General features: G+C 39.5%; 1 protein-coding gene across 14 annotated transcripts in view; it reads left to right on the plus strand.

Annotated features, from left to right (window-relative positions):
• Nucleotides 1-23,462, plus strand: part of EBF1 (EBF transcription factor 1) — a 392,209-nt gene that overhangs the window by 352,567 nt on the left and 16,180 nt on the right. For all 14 annotated transcript variants that reach the window (XM_077895685.1, XM_077895690.1, XM_077895687.1 and 11 more), the window contains 2 exons: nt 5,994-6,082; nt 22,501-22,566. In XM_077895685.1, the coding sequence (XP_077751811.1) occupies nt 5,994-6,082; nt 22,501-22,566 (155 nt within the window). The remainder of the gene's footprint in view (nt 1-5,993; nt 6,083-22,500; nt 22,567-23,462) is intronic.

Raw genomic sequence — 23,462 nt, forward strand, 5'->3', positions numbered from 1 at the left:
GATAGGTTTGTGAAGATAACTTGCTGTTTTATTGTGTACCTCTGGTTGTTAATTTAGTGACTGAGGGAAAAATGGGGCCATTATGGAACAAAAAGGCTCGCCTAACACATATGTAATAACTCTCATGCCCAGAATGGATCTGCCTTGAAGGGAAATGCTCCGCTGTTACTCCTTTAGTTCAAATATAGAGTAGTCACCAGGGAAGCTTGGAGACCCAGGTGCTGGTTTTATCATTGCCTCTGCTATGAGGTTTTATTTATTACTTGGCATAGAGTCTAGATATTTGTTTGGACATTAAATGGCAATAGAATATAAATATTACCTTCCTAATATCTGCATTTCTTTTTATTTCCAGTCAAAATGACATCATGTCACACAACCATTAAAAAAAGGAAATTAAAACCCCAGAAATATGTTAAAGCGCTGCAGTGAGTCGCTGAGCTATAAAAGCAGAGGAACTCTGTGCGCTAACACTGGAATGGCACCGAAAGTGCTTTTCCTGTGCTGTTTGGGAACACAGCTCTCCAGCCCCCCATTTCCATTGTTTCCGAGAAGTTAAGGAGGACAGAGGAGTGATTTCTCTAAAAAGAAACTCTGAAAAGAGAAAAATCAATTTTCATAACTGAGGAGGCATCCTTCTTGACTATATGATTTTGATTCACAAATTAATCCCCTTAAGAGAATTTCCTTATTCGATGTGTTTGTGAAATGGATAAAAGAAAGAAAGAAAGAAAAAGACTAACGGCATGAAAAGGCCACAAATCGCATGTATGTTTAGTTAGAATTTGCTCATTACCAGATGTTTTGAATGGATTTTGTAATCTTGTCATTAGTATTAGTGCGTAAAATCGAGTTGTATTATTTTAAATGTTCTTTGCATGTAGCATTTCATGCTGCATGATCATTTGGACACTGGAAACAATAGTTTTGGAAAACCAGAGTTTATCTGTCTTGACCAGGACCTCTGTTGAAGCCCACAGAAGGGCTCTGCCTAGATTGGTTTTGCATAGAAAGTTACTGGTTTCCTTTGGAGGAGTCTGAAATTGTGAGATTGGGAAAGTACCCAAAGCCATTTATAAGCATGTCCAACACAAGGCCATATATAGGGGTTTGATTTTCTTTTTTAAAAGATTTAATTTATTTGTTTGTTTATTTATTTATTTGTTTGTTTCAGAGAGCTAGAGTAAGAGAGAGTGCAAGTGAGCACGTGAGATCATGAGGGAGGGAGAAGGACAGAGGGAGAGGGACAGAGAGAATCTTAAGCAGATGCCTGGCTGAGTGCAGAACCGGACGTGGAGCTCTAACTCAGACTCTGAGATCATGACTTAGGCCGAAATCAAGAATCTGACGCTTCGCCAACTAAGCCACCCGGGCAACCTTGATTTTTTTTTAACCATGTAATTAACTTCTACTCTTTGAAAAGTAATGACTTTGATGCCCCTGAAATTCCAACTCCATGCATAGATCACGTGCTGTCTACCACTCTCCACTCACTAGTATCGTATCCTAGCTATTGGTGAGAGGACTGTTCTGAAATCTCAGCTGATACATCTGCCCTGAAAACTTACTTTCCTGTGTAGAAGCATTTGATCTTGCTTTCTATGCATTTATAGGAGAGCTTCAGACTTACTGTAGCATATATACACAGCTCCATAGGGTCCTACAGAGCTTACTCAGCTAACAGCTAACATGTATCTATCTCCAAGTTTAAACAGGACAGTTGGAAACATCTGGAATTCAAATGTGTGGCTCCTCAATAATCTGATTGCCTTAAATCCGTGTCTCCTACAAAGTGTAGTGTGACCCTAAGCAAAGGCTTCATGTGAAACAGGAGCAGGGTGGTAATCTACCGTCTGAGCCTCGGGAAGGCAAGAGGGTGGACTTCTGAATGGAGGGAAGCCTGGGTGTGAAAGTTGGAGCTGCGTTCCAACTCAACAGGGTAGTTCGTCCATCTTTTGGAGTTGGATTACATATACCTTTCAGGAAGTTTATTTTCAATGGCTTTTGGTGTTGTGATACAAAACAGTTAATTCCTACAAATGCCGTCTGGACATATGGTAGGCACTAAAAATGATCATTGAATCAATGGAGAATTTATTATCTTGTCAAATTTTTCAAATGCCTACATTGCTCCCATTCTATTGCAATGATTTAAAAATTAGGCCTTTTAAAATTTGGGAGTACAGATTTTTCTAAAGTTCTGAGCTTCCTTTATTCTGCTACTGTCCCTGCCTGGTTTAGGATGACCTCTGCAGCCCTCTTCAGAGACTGGGGAACAGGTGTCTGGAAGCAGAGTCACATAATGCTCTCTCATCCTTGCATTCCTTTTGCAGTCTATAGCTTCATCTGCTTTTCTTTTTTCAACCTAAGATGTTCATGCTTCGTTATTTGTGGTTAATTATGCCCAATTAAGTTTTTTTTTCTTTCTCTACTAGATTCCCAGAATTGTCCCAAGTTTTAGGGGGAAAAATTGATTAGTCCCATTTCTACTGGTGCCTCCTGAGTCCCGTGCTTGAATACAATGAGGTCACTTTGTTGAAGGATTAACTTTATATTACATTCTTGCAGAGTAGACGTATGTCCCTAAGGTACGACTACCCCCACTGATGAAATAAATATACCATTCTTTATGATTCCTCCTCGTTACCCTTTCTGTTGATTTTCAGAGAGTTTATGAATAGTCACATATTTATACAACTGGCCAAAAGTATACTACTTATTTTTCTTATGGTCTGTAATAACCTATGCAAGGTTATTAAAGGGTATACAGACCCCTTTTAAGGCACAGTTTCTTATGTCATTACTTTATACAAGGAGGTCAAATTCCATCTCAGCAACAATCTCTTGCTCTTAACCTTTTTCTCCGATTATAAAAGTAATATATGTTCATTGTGGAAAACGTAGAGAATGCACAGAGCAAAGAGAAGGAAGAAAAGCACTTTAAAATTCACTTTTTAGAAATAACTACTGTTAGGCAGTCCCTACACAGATGCTTTTTAAAAAAATTCTATGTACATTCATTTTATAAAAGTAACCATATTGTACATATGCTCCTGGAATCTGCTTGATAACCTAGGAATATATTATATATCAATCAATATTTTTTCCTATGGCATTGCTTTTGAGGACTGCATCATATTCCATTCATTGGTATGCCATGATTTAACCATCCTGCTCCCTAAACATTTAATCTGTTTTCAGTTCTTTTGTTTTTTAATTAATAGCCTTTATCTGATGGACCCTCTCACTGAGAAATCAGTTATTTTTCCCCTAGTCAGTGCAATCAAAGAAATCATCAGGCACCTGTGGATTTAAGACAGGTCTTGAGCTTTGTCTTGCATTTTTTTGGTGTGTGTTATCTTTGTCGATAGCACTGGACCATGCCATTGTAGTATTCAGTATCTGAATTAAGGGCAGGTTAGTATATTTAAAAATATGAGTGTAAAGCAAATCATAAAGGCATGGGAAATAAATTAAAAGCCTTTGTCTTACTATCCAAAATATTTCCCCTCACATGGTATACTTTCCATAGAGTAGATGCTTATTTTCCTTTGAATAATGGGTTTAATATATCTAACTCAATTACTCTTTGTGGCAGCAGAATGACTTCTCCTCAGCTCTTTAGCTATTAGTTCCATATGATATTTGAATTGGTTCTTTTAATTGCAGATATTAAGTGTTGGTCATTCTGTTGTGCGTTGGCTGGTGGACAGAGAAACACATCCTCCCCATACATGTCAGACATTCATTTAACAACTATGGGTTTCTTGACACAGTAGGAATTAATTCATTATGCAAACAACCGAATGAGCAGGTTAACAATTCAAGTTTTATTGGTGGCTTAGAATGAAAAATAAAACCAAGAATTAGAATTTTCAGGATGCTGAATTATGTCTTCAGATATTAAAATGATGCATTTAATTGTCTAAAGCTATTTTTATGGTTAAACATCTTTGATGGTAATTAGTATTATGGGTGGGGGATGGATGTGATATATAACTTAAACCTAGGTGCCCATTCCTGTCCCTTCCATGCATTTCTTGATTAAATACTGTGGATTTTACGAGTAACAGCTTCCCTGCATAAAGAGTTCTATGGCTTTTTCTCTACACGTCTAATTTGAAAAAAGAATTCTTCTCAAGGGTTTAGAAAGTAATTCATAAAATGGGAGGAATAATAAATATTGTGCCTTAACTCATATACTAGTATAGATAGAGAGATTTGGTACACCTGGGTATAATTTTAGTTAATTTCCACAAGAGACAGGTTGAAAGTTTACTGTTTGGAAGCGGGGGAAGGAGGGAGAAGATGGCTAAATCTCATATTTGCAAAAATGATTACATTGTCTTAAATGAAAATGCTACTCTATTAACAACTTCAATAAGCATCACATTTGGGAAAAAATCTTTTCAATAAAAAGTTACCTGAAGTTCACTCCAACTTAAAATATACAAGTGAAGAAAAAGTACTTACTCTGATTTATGTGTCTTTTGGAGGTGTAATTATTGGCTTTTTACTCACCTATGTAAAACAATGTACTTTTGTAAATGGATTTCTGGCCACTTTACGCAGCTTTTTTTTTCCTTACATAAAAAGTAAGCACTGTCAATCAAGGAATTTTAAGGTTTATTTCCTCTTTAGAAATGATTGATAGCCTTTTAGATTTACAAGTTGACAAGTTAAAGGGTTCTATTGGTATAATTATGTACTAAATTCACAGTCTTTCAATTTAAATGTCCTTTTAAAACCACAAGATTATCATACCTGTATTTTGAAAAGTGGGCCAGTCAGTTTGGGTTGGTATACAAATTGCTTCCATTAGCCTTGGGACCTATTTGAATTTAATACAGTTTTTTAAAGTTAGTAGTAGTATGAATCTTACTTTTAAAATTTAGGTTAATGGAAATGCATTTTAAGTAAAGCATGTGGCAACTTGTTTTCTAATGTATAGCTAAATGTCAGAACTACAAAAACTGTCTTTTTACTCTGCATGGGAGAAAATATGTGGTTGAAAACATTAGTTACACTAAAAGAGAAAAGAAGGAAAAATACCCCCCCACACACCCTCCTATTACTTAGGGGATACAGAGGACGTGGGTAGAGGACAGAGCTGCCATCTTTTCCTGGTCAGATGAGGAAGGCTTGATATTTCATATCTTAGGAAGAAATTTGGAAAATTCTAGACCAGAGTCTACTTTGTATCACATTTAACTCAAGGATGCTTTGAGGAGGGTATAGACAGTATGGGTACAATAAAGCCCATTGTCTCCAAATATTATTACAAGTTTACTCTTCTAGTCTTTTTAAAAATTTTTCTTGGAGACCCAGCTGTTCTAAGCTAGTGCTCTACAGAGGCTGATCTTCTTCCTGAGATAATATTGATGTTGGTGAATGAGTCTGTCATTTTAGATGTGAGGGTGTTGTATCAAGGGCATTTTCAACACCTATCACCTTGCAGGCTCTATCAAAGGGTAGAACAGGCTTTCTATGCCAAGAAGATCCTGTCTCCCTGCTCCTGACCACATTCTTGCAGGCTTAATTGCCATGGAGGCCTGAGGTATATCTGCTGAGGTCCACTAGAGATTTTTCAGTGAAGCAAGTCCTTGTTCTCCTGCTGTTTGTAATCTAGAGATAACTGCAGACAAGCCCTTGAGTGTTTTGACCTGAGCTTCGAACTAGTGAATCCTAAAACTTCACATCAAATGCCATTTTACTTTCTCATTTTGGTTATGTAAGGAATATAGAATTTGGCCAGAACAGCAGAGTTCAGGACCTGCTATTAATGTTCTTTTGAGTGTGTCACTGCCCACCATGGTAAATAGCGGAAGTAGATGGTGGGAATGTTCAGCAAGCATATTGTGCATCTGATCACCTCATGATCTAATTCAAAAGTACAAATTAAACTTTGGACTTCCAGTTATTTTCATACCATCAGTGTTATGTTCTGTTTTATTTCCTGAAATTATTCTAATCATGTGACTTTTTCATTGCAGCGCTCAACGAACCCACCATCGATTATGGTTTCCAGAGGTTACAGAAGGTCATTCCTCGGCACCCTGGTGACCCTGAGCGTTTGCCAAAGGTCAGGATACTTCTTTTTGGGGTTATGGTCTCTGGACACTTGGATTTAGGGAATTAGCAGAAAACTTTGCCATTGATAAAAATTAGTTCCTAGATAAACAACTCAATGTTTGTGTCCTTTGTGCGTTTGGTACTATAAGGCAAACAATATTAAAGGTAGCAAGCATTTATGTGCCAGGGAGTGTTATACTTACTTTTGCATATATTATGTCATTTCTTCCTTTCAAAAACTCTCTGAGGTTGGTACTACTACCAAGAAAATAATAAAGCAAAGAGAGGTTAAATCATTTGCCCAAGGCCACATAGCATGTGAATTGCTAAACTGAGAATCAAACCTCTATAGCCTGGCTTCAAAGTCCAGGTTATTAATCACTGCATCACACCAACTCTCAAGAGGAAAAAGAACACTGACTTTCTACCTATGAGGATTTATACTTATCCCTGGTGTAGCTAGAGCTCAAAAGAAACATATTGGTAGATGTTGCATCTGGACAAGTAAGACAGAGCCTCTTACCACCAGGGGCATCCTCCTTAGCTGGAAAATAGGGCACAAACATGTGAGAAATCAAACAAAAATTCAAGACAGAGTAATATATGTCATGCAGCAACATGTTGTTAGTTGCCAATACAGAAAGTAGGAAGTTCGCATTTATTGTCTGCTGTTCCATACCTCTTGGCACTGTTGGCAGCATTTCCATCTCTATATCCTTGTATCAGAGAGATCACAGCACATAACTAAATCATAACAGGAAGTAACAGGTACATTTAAAGTACAACTAAAGTTCTGGGAGGACTCAGAGTCTCTACTATATTAACTAACAGTTAAATGCTAAGGAATTTCAAAGTACAGATATAGTGGAACTACCACTCACCATTTACTGACAGTAAAAGGAAGTTGCATTTACTACACAAATGAAAACTATGATAAATTGAATGAGTAGATGAGGGATGCTCTCCTTGCCAGAGTAAGACTGGAGATATGGCATTTCTAGGTCTGTTTCTCTTGTAAAACACTTATGCTCAGCCGACTTCTTTTGGGGATCAGTTTATCATCAAATCCTACCTGTGTGCCTGGTGCCCTGGGGAGCAGAGCCACCTGTCAATACAGGCCTCAGGAGAAAGGTGTCCCCGTAGCTGATGCACAGACGAAAGGAGCCAGTAAGAGAGGAGAGGGACACCCCTGATTAAAGAGAGGAAGACCTGTGACCAGCAAGAGCAGCCCCTCTACCTAGACCTGGGGCAAGAGACACACAGGCTTCAGTTTCAACCTTCAGGTTCCAAGGACCTTCTGCCTGGTGCTCTTTACTTCAGGAAAAACTTACTGAAAGCATTTCACCTTAGGAAAAAAATCATATGATGTGTCAGGCCTCCATCTTACACATCCTTCTCTTTCACCCTGCCTTATTCTTGGTAAGCAATGAAATAATCTCATAGTGATAGTGAATGGCAATCTCTTTCTCTAGTGTAGATGTGCCTTGGAGAGATTTATTTTAAGTCCCTCTGCCTAGCAAGAATCTAGCTCCCATGCATTTTCTATGGGACTGTAATTGGTCATTTTATAGCACAATGATGTGATCGATGTGTGTCCACCCAATGGTCAGTGCCATGGGTGTCTCGGTGGTACAAAGAAGGCATGGCCACAATGCCAGATTTCTCTTAATCTTTCCATGTGGGGATGGTCTTCACTTTACATTGGGCATTTGATGTCTCTAGAATCTGCTAAAGGAACTGGAGAGTCAGATTGGTAGGGGTAGAACAGATAGATCAAAGGCACTTACTAGCCATGCAATTGTGGTCTAAATTCTTTTTTTTTCTCCAAAATTCTTTACCTCTTTGTGCCTCAATTTCCTTCTCTATCAAATGGTGATGGAAACATTTTCTACTTTTTCTGATTGTGATCTTAACCACTTATTTAGCACTCAACAGAAGGTAGCTACGATTATTTGCCAGCTGAGTAAGAGAGGCATCCTTGCTTCTGAGGGCTCTTCCATCCAATCTCTGCAGAGCAGGAAATCCTAATCCTGGTGAGCAGTTGAATGTGTGATTTATCTTCGGTGCCTCAGTTTCTCATCTATAAAATGGGGACAATAATCATGCTGACTTCACAGGGATCATGTAAGGATAAAAAGAGGCAATCCTGTGGTCACCCTCTAGCACAGCGCTCTAGCTCGCAGTTGCCTCTCTGTAAATATTTATCAAAAAACCAGAAGATAAATCTGATTTAAAAATTAAGGTCTAAAGAAACCAGGAAATAACTTTTCTTATTCATAAAGAAATAAGAGAAATAGGAATATAGGGCTGAGTTTTGTGTACTTTTAGACATTTTTATAGTTGCACATCATGTTCAGAAATGTTGAGCAAACAGCACAGGCACGTGTCACTTCATCCCCGGTGGCCTGATGGTGAAATTCCCAGCCCTCTTTTCCCGGGTTTGGGAGGAGTAATCAGGACACAATGGATTTGTGTGTTAAGGAAACACTCGGCAGCCTGCAACCAGCCACTGGACTGTGCAAGGGCTCTGGCCAGAGCCCACCCCAGGAAGCTCGCTGTGTGACTCAGATCAGAGTGCCTGTCCGCCTGGCTCGCAGCATTAAGGTGGAGTGAGAGTTCAAGAGCAGGGTCAGGAAGTGGCGGATGGAGCCAGCTTGAGGTATTCCTGTGGACTTGGGAGATTTATACTCCTGCTGTCCATTGTTAGGAGGATAAAAATGGGCTCCACCTTTCTTAGAATCATGGTCAGTGTTTGTCAAACAGGAGTGTTTCAGTGAGCCATGGACCACACACCTTAAAAAACAAACTGCACTTTATTAAACCCATGTGTTTGTGAATAGACAAAGCTAGATTCATACAACCACCCACATATTCTGTCAAATGAAACTGCTCCAAAGACCAAGCAGACAGCTTTCCATAATAATATGCCTTTGTATACCGGCTGGTGCTTTTTCAAAGAACTTGTACATGCTTTGTTTTATTGGAGCCCGTCTTAGGAAAAAGTTGGGAAAGCAGACATCATTCCCATTTACCAAGTGAGAAAATGGGAGCAAGCTGAATCCTTCTCCATAAATCATTTTGTCCCTGAAATCACCATTAGTGATAGTGGCCGTATGCACAGATCTAAAATACCATAATTATCCTCAGCCCAGGTGTCTTTGGGTTTCCTTTTTCATGTGCACAGGGAGAGGGGTGGGTTAAAATTTTAAATGGAAACATTCTGTCCTGTTTCATACAGACTTTCTTCCCTCTCTGGATCCTGGCAGGAGGGTGAGGAACATGTGACCGACTTTGGGGTGAAGGTTGACTTCGCATATAGTGTAGAGGTGAGGGGATGGGGATCGTGGTCAGTCAGAGTCTTTGAGACTCTGGCATGCATAATGCAATGCAGAAACACAGAACGAGGAGTTGTCTCCATTTTGAAGGCCAGAGGTGTCTCCAGCCCCTCTCAGTTTACCAGTTGTCTTCCTGAGTGGTCAGCGAGCATTGGCACAAAGGCGGGGAGAGTTGGTGAGACTCACCGGCACCCCATGTGTCCGCAGTGAGTCCCAGGGAGCAGGCTGCCTGACTTCACACCAATAGTGCCCCTGGCACTGCTTTATCTAGGTATTCGGAGAGTACAGAGGCCTAGAGAGTGAGCCCTGAGTTCAGACAGACATGGAGTTTGAAAACCAGATCCACTGCTCTGTGCAGTGACTCAGCCTCTCCAGCCTCTGTTTCTCCTTCTTCTTGCCGTGGCCCTGCAGTGTTGCTGTTGGGCGTTAGTGAGATCATTTATGCAAGGAGGCCCCTCTGGGGTCCAGCATGACTTCCGACTCCAGTCCCTGCAAGGTGGGTGCTCCCTGTTCCACAGGAGTCAGGGTTCCAGAGGGCTGGTGACTTGCAGTGACTTCACAGCCAGCTTAGGGGGAAACCAAAAGGTGAGGCCTCAGGCTTGATGACCTCACTGGTACTGCGGCGCCATGGTCCCACTTTTCCTTCAGATCTGGAAACCCGAATCATTCTGTCTTGAGGTGACAGCTCCTCCCCCCCCACCCCTTGCCTCCACCTCACTCCTACCCTACTTAAACTCTTGCCAGCTTTCTCTCATCCCCCTACTGAGAGGGGTTGGCTTGGGGACCTCCATGGGGCAAACTTTTTTTTTTTTTTTTTTTCTGCAAGAGCCAATCCCTCTTTTAGAGAAAAAAAATAAAGCAGTTTGAGAAAAGTAACAAAGGCGGCATTTGTGTATTTTGCTTTATGGAGCTGAAAATATCTGGTAAATTGATCCAGTGGGAGTAATAAATACACATTACTTTATCTTGTTCTTCATGTCCTATACCCCTGAGCCTTGATAGAACAACACCACTTAATAGACTTAAAAAAAGAGTAATTACACTCATTGGTTGTGTGATTTTTCAGCCCTCCCAGCCCTGCCTGACCTTCTAATTTAGCTCACCGTGTCTAACTAATGCATTTATATTCATCTTTTATGAAGCATGTATAGTACAGAATTGACTTCAGAGCCTTTTTCAAGCTGTCCTCCCAGGTCTCCAATCTGGCTAGTAGAAAGGAGAGTGGGAGCCATCGGAGAGTGGGAGCCATCCATCTCTATACGTTCACATGTATAGATAACGCATTTGCATGGCTCCCGGCATTTTTTTTATCCTTTATGAAACATAATAAAAAGTATTTATTACATTTTTACTTTAAAGCTTTTATACATTCTAGCATTATTTACAGCTAAACATGCAGGCAAAAGATGCGAGTGTTTTTAAAATGATTACTGTTAATGTTTCTGCTTGTCAGAAGTGCTTAAATTTTCCTGCACTTTGTCTAAAAACTTAGTACTGTTGCCTTTTAAGAACAACACATTTAAAAGATCTTGCAAGTCAGATTTGCAAACACTGCTGACAGTTTGTGATGAATGATATTGCAAAATTTGCAAGATGTTTGTCATTTTGCACAGCCGACATATTAAGGAGCGGATTAAGAAATGCGAAGCCCCTATGGAAAACAACCATCCCAAACAAAACCCAAAACCAACCTCAAGCAAACCTTGAACCCAGAGAACACACACACCAGAATCTCTCACCCGGGTTTTCCCTCCCAACTTCCCACTCAGCCAGTGGAACCCAATTGTTCTCAGTGCATTTTCTCTCACCATATGGTCTCCTCATTACCATACACTAAGAGTCCATATGGGAAACTTGTGAAATGAACTGTATTCATTTTAACTGCCAGATGAGCAGCCTTTTGCTTTGCAAGCTTAGCTTAAGTCATCTGCTGTCTTCATGTTGTTATGGCAACACGGCACCAATAAAAAATTCTAATCTACTGTAAGTGATCACAGTATTTTAAGTGCTTGCCTATAACTGCCCCCAAAGGGGAGGGGGGAAGGAGGGTTATATTCTTCCAAGGAGCAAAGGGTTGTTCTTCATTCCAGCAGGTGTCAGTAAAGAAGCCAGTGAGGTGGGGAGAGCTGCCGGGGTGGCTGTAAAGTAGACCTGGATCATAAGGGGTGTGAATTGCTGAGGAATGGATGGTTCCAAGGATAGACTATAGATACCCTTTGGGAGGGTCTAGGGAAAAAACAAAACAAAACAAAACCTCAAATGTCAAAAAACAGTTCTTCCAGCAGACCTGTTAACTCTGCTGGAGCTATGCAGCCTGCCACAGATAAAATTCAAAATTCTAGACTACACAGACAGCAGATCTTTTATGGAAGCTTCTCCTTCATTGGCATGTGAAAAAATCTCATCGTCCATGAGTCTGCTCTTCCTGTACATGGGAATTAGTCATTTCCAACACCATGCTAATTAAGAGTACCTTGAAGTAATGGAAACAGGCAGCAACATCCTTAAATATAAATCATTTTCACCTCCGCAGGCCACATGATATGTTGCATCTCTGTCGCTCTATCTGTATTGAAAGTGAATGTTTATAGTCTCAGTTCATCAGTTCACATTAGCCTCATGCTGAATATTTAAACACAGAACAATTTGAACACACCATGAAGGAAGACAGTGACTGCACTTTCATTTGGAACAGCAAGGCCTCATCTAATAATAATTTAGTAAATCAGCCATTTAGTGGCTCAGTTGTGCATTGCATTGTGCCAAATATTATTCAGTTCAACTGTACACTTGCAGAATTGAAATTCAGACTCTAGTCACAGGCACTGTTTTTGCTCAATGGAGAGACAAGACCCAAAATCACCCTCCCTAAAGAGCGTTCGTGTTTAGTGATTTATCATAAATACAGTGCTGGGGCAAAATATAACTGGAGTCGGCTGTATACAATGCATTCTAATTATGCTTTTATTGTTTTAGTCTTTATGCAAAGACTATCCATGATTCAAAACCTGCAGTTGCATCAGTGAAAATACAAATAAGAAATCTTTGCATAACCACATTGCCTGTTAGCAGAAAGGGGGATGAGTAAGGGTTTCAGAAAAGGGTAAAGAAAAACCTTTCATCTTTATCTCCCACACTGTGACACTGGCCACCCTCTCACCTTGGGCATTCATTTATTTTTGTCATTTGAGGAAACTCTATTAGCATTATATTCAGGAACCCAAATGACTCTACTCAAACAAAAATACGGAAACAAAAGCAGATCATATGGTATATTGAACTTTTAGAAAAAGCACACTTGGGTTTGAACACAAGAAACACTTTGTCTCTGCATTCTCTTGTCAAAAGAGAAGACTGCACTCTGGAATGCAGCCCCTTTTCCTCTTCTCTCCCCTCTATCTGCCAGAAACCTTATAGGCAAATTCCACAGCCTATTTTGATAATGTGCTCGATTTAGAGGCTTGGTGTGCCCTCTACTTATGCTTCTTGTATCAGGGGAGTTTAGCCTCTTTTTGTGCACCCCTGTGATTGAATGTAGAATCGTGTGTGGGGGTTAGGAGGATGCATTTTTGAGGGGAGGAAAATTGTGGCTTCATTTTAAAAAGCCCATGATCCTCACAAGAACTATGATTTTCCCTTCGACTTATTTTTGGTCAATTACTCTGCTGATCATTATTGTATCAGGCCCATTTTAGAGATGAGGACATCAAGGCTCAGAGAGGCCAAGTAATCTACTCAAGCTTATGCAGCCAGTAAATGCAGGCTGTCTGCCTCATCAGACTTCCTCACTGTTAATCTGTTCAGAATCTTTCAGTGTCTTGTAAATAGGACTGTATCTCAAATAGCACTCAAGGCGCATACTGCACATGGACTCTAAGAATGCAAATAATTTGCCAAAGTTTTCTGGAAAACAAGTGAAGGTTATCAATATTAGGGCTTGCTATTGCTCGGTAAGGCACTAACTATATGTCCACTAAGCCAGATGCTGGCATTAACTCTGCTTTACAGATGAAGAAACAGAGGCACTCATTTACAATGGTAGCAAGTGCCGGAGCAGGTATTTGAGCCAGCTATATTGAACCCCAGAGCAAGGATCCCTAAGCACTGCCTCCTAGAATTAAGAAAAAAGAATTTTAAGGAAAAAAGGCCATTTTGCAATCCAATCCTAAAAAATTCCTCAAGCTTGGCCAGGGCTGGATGGGGAAAGGTATGGGGGGATGCAGTGGAGGAAGAGGGAAATGGTAGCATGGACTGAAGTTCGCTCCAAAAAGGCTGAGCCAAGCAAAAGTGGCAGCTGGCAGTGTGAATTAAAAACATGCACATATAAACATGGGAGATAATTCTTTTTCTCTTTGGAGCAGATTCATTGTCATCGGGACATGTAATATCAGCTGAATTCTGGAACCTCTTTCGAGTTCTTTAGCACTGAGCTCTCGAGGAGGGTGACCACGTTTATCCTACTTGACATCACACCCTGTGGACTGGGGCATTGAATGTAATCACTGCTTAGTTCAGGGAGAAGTCACAGGAGGAACAAGGGGCTACTCATGGCTATTTCCCCACCATCCAAAATCCTCCTCTTGGACTGAATTCTTAGAAACAGAGACACTAGGAGGTAGGTCTTCAGCCTTAAGTTACACTTCAATTAAGCATCAGAGTAATAAGAACAGCCCCAGCAGTCTCGAGGCAGTGGATTTTAATTGCAGTTATACTCAGGACCATCTGTAAAGCTTTGGGAATTTACAGATATCGTTCATCTGGAGGTGCGTATCACAACTGATGATGTTCAACAATTTAAGAAGCAAAGCAAACTATATTTTTGCCTCCCTTTGATAATCCTTAAAGTACAACAGAGTCCCAGCATGCACATATCACTTACTCAAGTTTAACTATACATACTTGTCCCAAAATATAAATATACATGTACATTTGTATACACACACACCAAACACCTAGACATAGATGGAGACGTACACATACACAGGTATGGCAGTAAATTTCTATGTTTACTCAGTGGTCCTTTTACTTTCAGGCCAGATATTTATTCTGCTTTGCCCTAGGGAAAAGGAAGCCACAATCCAAAGACAAAGAGAAACAGAAGTAGTTAATTTTCGGCTTTTGTATTTCTAAGAGCCCAGGCCTTGGCGACTTAAAAGATTTTCAAGGGTAATTTTGACTGTAGGCAGTTTTTGTTTCATGTGCTGACTTTACAACCTACCCCTGAAAAAGGCACCTCTGTCCATAGCCTTCTCTTTAAGCAGAGACTTTTATCCTGATCAGAAAGTCGATTTCCAAGGCCACTCAGCAGGACCTAACCCAGAGCGTCGGTCTTAAACCAGTACAATGAATTGGAATAAGAAGAGCCGGCCAGAGGTTACCAAGTTCAGCTCTGTACCTCCAAGCAGGTCATATTCACAAGGGTGCAGACACCATTTTTCACTGTATTTGTGGCGGGAAGCACCCCAGGCTCCCATTCACCAATTACCATGACACCATTTAGAAGAGAATGCCAGGAGACCAAAAAGAGGGAGGAAAGCCATTGTCATAACTCTTCTCAGGAATACCTGGTTTCACAATTTATACTTAACTGCTGACACTTGAAAAGTCGAACATTTTGGTAAAATGAATCAAGCTGTAATGTTTCTTTTATGAGATCCCCTTGCAGGAGGGAAGGGAGGTTTGGCACCTTGTGGAGACCAACCTTAGTTATCCATCATAGTAGTCAGCTGTCCTAGCCAGCTTCTCAGAGGTCACACGATCGAACCGACAGCTCTTACAACTATATTATTGCTTACGGAACAGGAATTGGGGCACCAGATAAAAATTACCTGGTCTAATAGGCAGCGAACAATTTTCACTCAATAAAATTATAAGCCAAATCATTCATTTCATAACACTCTGGCTAATTTATTTGTTGACCTTTTATTATCCATAGCTCTTCAGTGGTATTAACTGCAACTCAGACAAAATCTCTTGTTCATTTCACTTTCATTGATTTTTTTTTCCATTGAGGCAATAACGGCTGCTTGAAAACAGCCTTTTGCTTTCCACTGTAAAAGTCAATCATGTAAGTTAGTATGTCTTACGTTGATACAGCTGCCTTAGCTTACAACCTACTTTAATTTCATGTGATTCAGAAGCCTTCTATACCATGTTTGCAACAAAGGCACAGCTTTCTGGTGTGCCTCTAGCCACGTGGCCTGATGGTACATAATAATATGTTTGAGAAGAAAGAGAGGGCTCTCATCTAATCTGAACATAAAATCAACTTTAAAATTAGAGGAGGCTCAGAAGTCCCCCCACATTTTCTTTAGACTGGACTAGAATGCCTCCAATGCCTCTTGTATTAATAGCAGTAGACCCTTTGGATCATTTAATTCCTTTGTTCTGGAAATTTCTGCAGATTTTAATTGTGGCTTGACTTTTATTTTTCTTTAAAGGCTATGGACAGTGTGTGCTAAAACATTCAGTAAGCTTCAGCTAAAGCTTCTTATATAATAAAATACTATGAAGTCTTTAGAATGCAAGGTTGTAAAATATAATCGTTACACATTTGGCATTTTATGCCTCCCTAGAAATAACCACTTGCTACCTACACCTCATGTATGCTCCTCCTTTCCATTTCAATTTACTCTAAAGTGGTCCTTAGCCATAATGAGAATGCCCCTTTCAACAGAAACATGTTTAATTACATCCATGCTAAATGTAAGTGACTCCTCTCAGTCATAGGGCTTCTGAGTAAAGAGCGCTTCAAATGTGACACTAAAGGTTCCTAATGATCTGCGGTCAGTTCTCTTTCAAGAATTCATATTACCAGAAAAATGAAGAATTTGAGGAATGTCTCAGAGGACTGGAAACTAAAGAGCACTCAAGTATTATTTTGGTTTGTTTTACTCCTTCCCTCCAGCCCTCATTATATGACTTTTTATAATGCAGAGTCCGCCATTGTAGAATTTTCCATTTGGCTGAATAAACATGAAGGACTTCGGGATGTAAAACCATCTTCCACATATATCGCCTCTTGATACAACTAGTATTTATTGTTTTGTATGTCTAGCTCTGCGGGAAATGGGCTGCAAGGAACTTCCAATTAGGTTTTCAGCTTTCAGGTGTTCTGATCAGCCGTGTCACCCAGACTTTCAGAAGGAAGCAGGGAAAGAGCTAGAACTCAGAGGCTAGTGAGCTGGATATGCTGTTCAAAATCTGGACCCTTTGATAAACTCTGGAGCGAGGAGGCACATGAAATTCATGCTGATTCCATTGATGGGTGCTTATCTCTTCTAAACCAGGAGTGATCGTACCACTCCACTTCATTTAATGTTGCTGATATTCGGGCCCATTGCCTCTTGAATCCCCTGATAGAGCAAAGCAGATTGGTGATAGATGGGTATCAGGCAAATGTGCAGTGACAGAAAGTTATTGTTCTTTCTCAGAAACCACCCAAGTCAACTTGAAGTTGCAGTTTAGCCTCTGTTTTCTTCTATATCCTGCAAAACACTTCCCGCCTGAGCGAGCATAAAGCCAAGCAAAGATTGTCCTCCTAAATTGCTGAAGTATCCTTGGGCTTTAATTTTATGGGGGGGGTTCCCAGAGATTCAAATCTGATGCAGAAATTTAAAATTAATGTTGGGTTGGTAAAGGGGCATTCCTCTGGCTTTATGAGTTGCTCTGAAAGAAGGAAAGTTCAGTTCATATCCTCTGCTCATTTTGGTTTGAATCACTCAAAACACTGAACTAGGTTTATAAATGGACTCCAAATTGGACAGTTAGACAATCTAGAAGGCTAGAGATGACCAGTGAATATGAGCTTATTGCCTACACATTTGAGGGCAGACACTGAAAGAGAAGATTCACGTGGAAGGGGAAAAGTCCCCAGAGATTCTACTGTCATGAACCCAAAGGAAAGATGAATTACCCATATCTGCATATCAGACATTATATGCCTGGCTCCCAAGACTGTACAAATACCTAAGTATTTCTAAGGGTCTAAGAGTACAGTTAATAAAAAGCTAATGTACATCAGGACCAACCTCATGTTGCTAGCAGCCTATAACTTGAGATAATGTCTGTACCCAACATGATTCATTATATTAATCACAAAATTAAAATGTAAGCACAAGCCAGCAGGACTAAAAGAGCAAATTCATAAAAGAAAAAAAGGTGGCATAAAAAACCCCCACAGTGAGCAAGACTTGACCTTGGGGAATTTATATATTGGATTAAAAGGTCTGGAGCCAAATGGAACACCAAATTTAAGTCTTCTGCTTTTATAAACCAGGACAAATATATGCCTTTGTCATTTCATCATATAAATCAAGCATGTACTTTTAAAAATCAGAAACCATCTTAGAATAAACTTTTCAATGAAAATTTCTCAAGGCCTGTGCTTTTCTGGACATTGTGCTAGGGGCTTAGAGAAGTGATCAAATATTCATGGCCTCAAAGGGCCTACAGTCTTTACAGAGAGTGAAGACTTACATAGTTAAAGTCAGAGCAAAATGATCCCACAGCCATCTACTGCTGTGCTGTGCAGTGCTGGATGGGACAGTCAGCACTGTTCTCAGAGGAATGAGAGAGATTAGAAGCTGTGGTGAAGGGGAATTCGTTCTGATAGAACAGTGTCATTCTCAAGAGCTTGGGCTGTGATGTCTAACACTTGAGTTAGGCAGTGGTCAGTTGTGTGGACACAGGGAAAGTTGGCTGACCTCTCTGAGTTCTTAGTTTCCTCATCTGCCAAAATGGTGGTGTGGACAGCACCGTAAGAGGCTCTCTGTGAAGACTGATGAGTTAATGTTCCACTTTCCACAAATGACAGTAATTTTTATCATTAAGCAAACCATCATCACCACCTTTATCACCAGGCTTTGGAGGATGAGAAGGCATTATAAATGGGCACAGATTGAAGCCAGCATTCCAAATAAAGAAAAGGTTAAAGGAATGAAGGCCTGGAGATGGGAAAGAGCCAACATTTTGCTTCTAGGCTAGAGAGGACTAGCTAGACAAGAATAGAGAGCCATTCTTCAGATGTGTAGGGAGAGGAGATTGGATAGAGAGGGTAGGACCAGATGATAGGGAGAATCTTCTGTAATGCCCATTGATCCCTGTACCTTAATTCTAAGTAGATAATATGCCTTGAAAAGTGCTGGAGAGTAATACCAGTTTGTTGACTGCTGGGGCAACAAGAAGCTCAAACATAATTTGTTAATTGATGGGGTTGCAACATAGAAAGTACAGATGAATCTTCCTTCCTTATTTCTAGTCCATTCAACATCTTTATTATAAAGGCTCTGAAACATAAGTAAAAACCTATAACAATTAGCCTTGAACTGTTTCTCTTGGAGTTGGGTTTCCCCAGTGTTCCTGTAGAATCTATATAGCTTATCCCCTTTTTTCTTTGCAGAACCTCACTCACATTATTATCAGCCAATGGTCATAACAGGATAGGGGAAACAAGGTTTTAACTATGAGAGAAAATAGATTGGTGAAAGTTGTTGTTTTTAAAGAGTAAAAATTTTTTTGCCTCTTTAAGAGAGGAGATCCAGGGGCATGAAAATAAAAATACTGACTCAGGATGTAGATTGGAAAACAAGCATTAGCCTTATAAGGAGACTCTGGGGCTTTTCAATATTTAGGATACTAGTATTTGTCTTCTTTTTTCCCTACTGGGATATTTTTTAATCTAAGGATAGGATTAATTATCTTAGAAGAATCTAATCTCTGCCTTCATCTTTTAAACTGCAAACAGGGAGATGTTTTAAACATTATGAAAAGAAGAGAAAATCTCTCCTGACAAATAAATGCCTTGAAAAATTAGATATTAGTACTAGTCAAGTGCTCTTTCTTTTCAGAAATATTAAAATTGTATATTAGCATGGAAGAATCCTTATACTATACTCTCTTCTAATGCCACAAAAAATAAGACTTTAGGAACAATTTCAGAGACAAAAGATTATATTAAACATCCAGTTCTTCCCCTTATGGGAAATTTCTTTCTTTCTTTTTTTTTTTTTTAACATCCCAGGCTCAATCATTTCCTAATGTGAAATTACAGATTTTTCAAATTATCATATAAAACTGCGAAAAAATTACACTTGTGACCACAGAAGAGATAGCATACACTATCAATTTGATTTTAAAAGGCATACATCTTTTATACTACCTGTCATTTTTATAATGCCTTTTACAAATTTAATCAATACATTTTAACATTCTATATACTTTAAGTGCAATATACAATAAATATTCAAGTTTCATCTTAAACATGCTTTAGCCTTTAAATTGTTAAAACTGCAGTGCCCTTTCAATCTACTTACATAATGTCATAAAATATACATTTCAAGGTAAATGAAGTCAGCTACTTCAATTTAGTCCCTCAAACTGGTAGTAAATGAGAGGTTAACACTATGGTGCCAAACCCATTATTGAGTAAATTTAGCACCTTGGACAGCTCTGTAAAATCTTTATTGCTTTCCTGACCTGCTCGTCATGTTCTGTCTGTGTGTTCAGTGGCTCTCAGCTCTGATTGAAAGGCAATATATTAGATCCCCAACACAAACACGCTTGGGGGCTAGTTCACTGGGAGCGTAATGACATGGAGGTGAGAGCAATTTTCTGGTCACCAAAATCCAAGCACCTTCCAGGTCCGTTGCACTAACTCATAGAGGACCCAGAAATTTCCTTTTCCCTTCCCATTTGCAGAAATAACTAATAGAAGCTGAATCACACTGGCAAAACTGAATCAAATGTGGGCTGTCCCTTAAACCCCAAAGTTGATACTGCAGTAAAGGACATTTTTAAGTGGGCAAGATATCATTTAAGGAAATCACTCTCAGGACAAGAAATCCAGGTTCACTCACCACAAGACTGCTGGTCTGAAGTGATGGCGATGTGCCTAGTGGGAAAGCATGACCTAGCTCCTTGGATGGAAGAAGGATGTAACTTTATGAAGCAAGATTCACATGTTTCATTTTCAAAGGATTAATGGTGGTTAGAGCTCTGAGTATTGAACAAGCAGAAAAAGAAACAATTGGATTGTGTCATTGGAAAACTTTATCGTCAAAAATATATGAGAATTATGAGAATAAAATGTATAGCATATAGTGGTAGTTGGATTTTTTTCAGATTTATGAAAACTTCAAAGATCTTGGAGCTTATTTTGAACTTCCCTCCTCCCTGGTTCTGTGAAATTAATTAAAATAAGCACTGCTCAGAGTCCTCAAAGATGGTGTTCCAAGACTGAAATTCACAAGTGCAGCTTCCAACTGCACCTCATCTTGCCTTTGACAAACAGGAGGCTTGTTTTCCTCCTAAAATGAAAAGAAAGAAAAATACCTTCTCTGCCAAACCCAAACACTGGCATAAATATTTATTTGGAGATATAAATGAATGTAGACCCAGAGAAGTCAAATCTTAGTAAATAAACTAACTTGATCCTATTTTGTTTTAATCTTTCCTAAGAGCCAGATAAAGCCATGAGGTTTTAGTGAAAGCAGCACAGGCCGAATTTGATATGGGGATAGGGTTTAGTGTGGCCATACCATAGTAAATTATTAACTGCTGTGGTCAGACAATACTGCAAACAAAAAGTGGTAAATTATCTTGTAGCTTGCATTTAAAAAATAAAGAAATTATTTCAGATGTATTGATTCAAACTCCATTGATTATATAATGCTTTTCACTCCTTATATGAAAAATAACTGAACTGTTTTATAAATGGGGTTTAGCAACTTAAGGCAAGCATAAATGTTTATTGAGAACTGAAAACCCCTCTCTCTCATTTTTGAATTTAGGACATTATATATGTCATAAGTAGTTATTGCAGTATGACAACTATTTTATCTTATATTATAGAAAATTTAAAATTGAAAAATGCTAATATGTATCTAAAAGCTTGTCATTTCAAGAGTTGTTCAAGGATTTTTGAAGAGGCTATGGTGACAGCAAAATGAATGTAATTACATCCCTATTTTCTGATCAGCGTCTACAGTATACGAAAATCGAATAGCACTGCTTCTCCATGCAGAAATCTATTGTGTAAAATATTTAAAGTTAAACTTCTTTTTGCAACTTTACCCACAGCAAAAGAAAAAAAATATTATAAAGGTATCTTTTTACAAATCACCTCTGATAATCATGCCATACCTTTATGTTTGATTCTCTGATAAGCCTCCATTTTACAAGCTTAACTTTCCTCTTCCTCTTCCAGTTAGGGCAGACAATTAGGGCAGAATGAAGAGAGAACGACTTCTTTTAGTTGAAGGAAAAAATTACCACCACACACACTTTTGTAGAGTGCACTATTTATTAGAAATAAGCATGCAAGCTAAAAATGGAAGCCTACCTAAATGAAAAGAGGGAGACATTTTTTTTTCTTCAACTGGAATGAAAAGCAGGGCATATATCTAGGATGAGAATGAATGAACAAATGTGAAAAATGACAAACAATACTGAAATAGTAAAGAATTGCTATAAAAGAAACAGACTCTGCCAGTCATGAAAATTGGTGCTTCCGGGGGCAGGAGAATCCTTTTGTAAGAGCCTCTGACAAACAGCACATTGCCTCAGAAATGTGGATTTACTCCATCACTCCCTTATATCATGGCTCTGCCACACAAGGGAGATAAACAAAAGAAGTTTAATGCTACATGCTTCTAGTAGCCAAAGATTGATTGGAAATCCCTCGAAAATGACCTGTCTGATAAGGTCATGGTTCCTGGAATAAGCAATTAAGTACTAAATAAACACATCTTAAGGATTCATAACATGCACTGAATGACATCGATTGTAGTAATCTAGTAAATGACCTCGCAATTGTATTCAGCAATAAACATATGAGTGCTTTATCGTGCCTATGGCAGACTATTGAGTGATGTATTTTATCTTGCAGTGCCAATGATGCTCACCTTTTGACTCAATTAAGTGTGTATGTGAACAGGGATAAATTGGCGATTTAACACCATTCTGGGGTTCCCCAAGCTACTGCCTCTAAAGCAGTGCGTTAGCAAAGCATGGCCAGGGGGAACTGGAACGTGATCTTGTGAAAAGATAACAACTGGCCTTCACTGGAGGATTGTGTCTGCTTTTCTCTTGACAGGAAGTAATCCTCAAAAGGGCCGCAGACCTGGTGGAGGCGCTGTATGGGATGCCACACAACAACCAGGTGAGCATTACTGGCTCTCGAACCGGTGTGGGCTTCCACATTCCATTGACGATCTTGGATTCCTTATTGTGCTGAAAAAAGATGAAAAATATGAAAGCCACTTGCATGAGTTCAGTGTCATCCGGCCATGTCAGGCTATTCAGTTCTTCTCTCTTATTTTGTAAATCTTTTATTATCTTTGGTATGAAATCATTTTCCTTACGAGAAAAGGTACTCTATTTAAAATGAATCTTCCGTGGGAATGGACTTCCTAATTGAGGAAGAGAGTTACTGATGTTTTACTTCATTCCTCTCAGGTTTTCAAGCAAATTTAGGACGAAAAGGGGGGTTGGATTTCTTCTCCTAAAACGTATAATAAGGCCTGAATAGAATTGTCTGCTCCTATTCACAGAGCAACTCTATGTATATGATTCAGATTGCTCTGGAAACTATGAGTCTGAGCGACCATTCACTCCTTTTTCTGTGTCACTTGAATCAGTGTCCAAGGGACTCAATTCCACTGATAATCGGGGACGCAGGTAGTCATCTACAACCTGCCTTTAACTTTAGCAGGGGAGATGAGCTGCAGCCTGTGTGTGTGTGTGTGTGTGTGTGTAGAACACCAGTGCTCCTGTGTGTTACTGGCAGCAAAGGGAGACCCCAGGCTGCTGTCATATGCAGTGAGGGATGGCTAAGACAATGACCCTTCAAAGCCAGACGAACAAGGTTATGTGACCCAGCTCTGTACTTAATTAGGTGACTGTCTTTAAGTGAGCTCTCGTGTCTCTCTGAGCCTCAGTTCCCCTATTTGTGATATGTGCCCAATGGTGATAAGACTTGTCCCAGGTTTGCTGAGAGGTTGCAGAAGTTAACGCAGTTAAACCACTGAAAGCCAAAAAAAAAAATAAAATAAAATA

Source organism: Canis aureus, chromosome 4 (assembly GCF_053574225.1).
Source record: "Canis aureus isolate CA01 chromosome 4, VMU_Caureus_v.1.0, whole genome shotgun sequence".
Classification (NCBI taxonomy): Eukaryota; Metazoa; Chordata; class Mammalia; order Carnivora; family Canidae; genus Canis; species Canis aureus.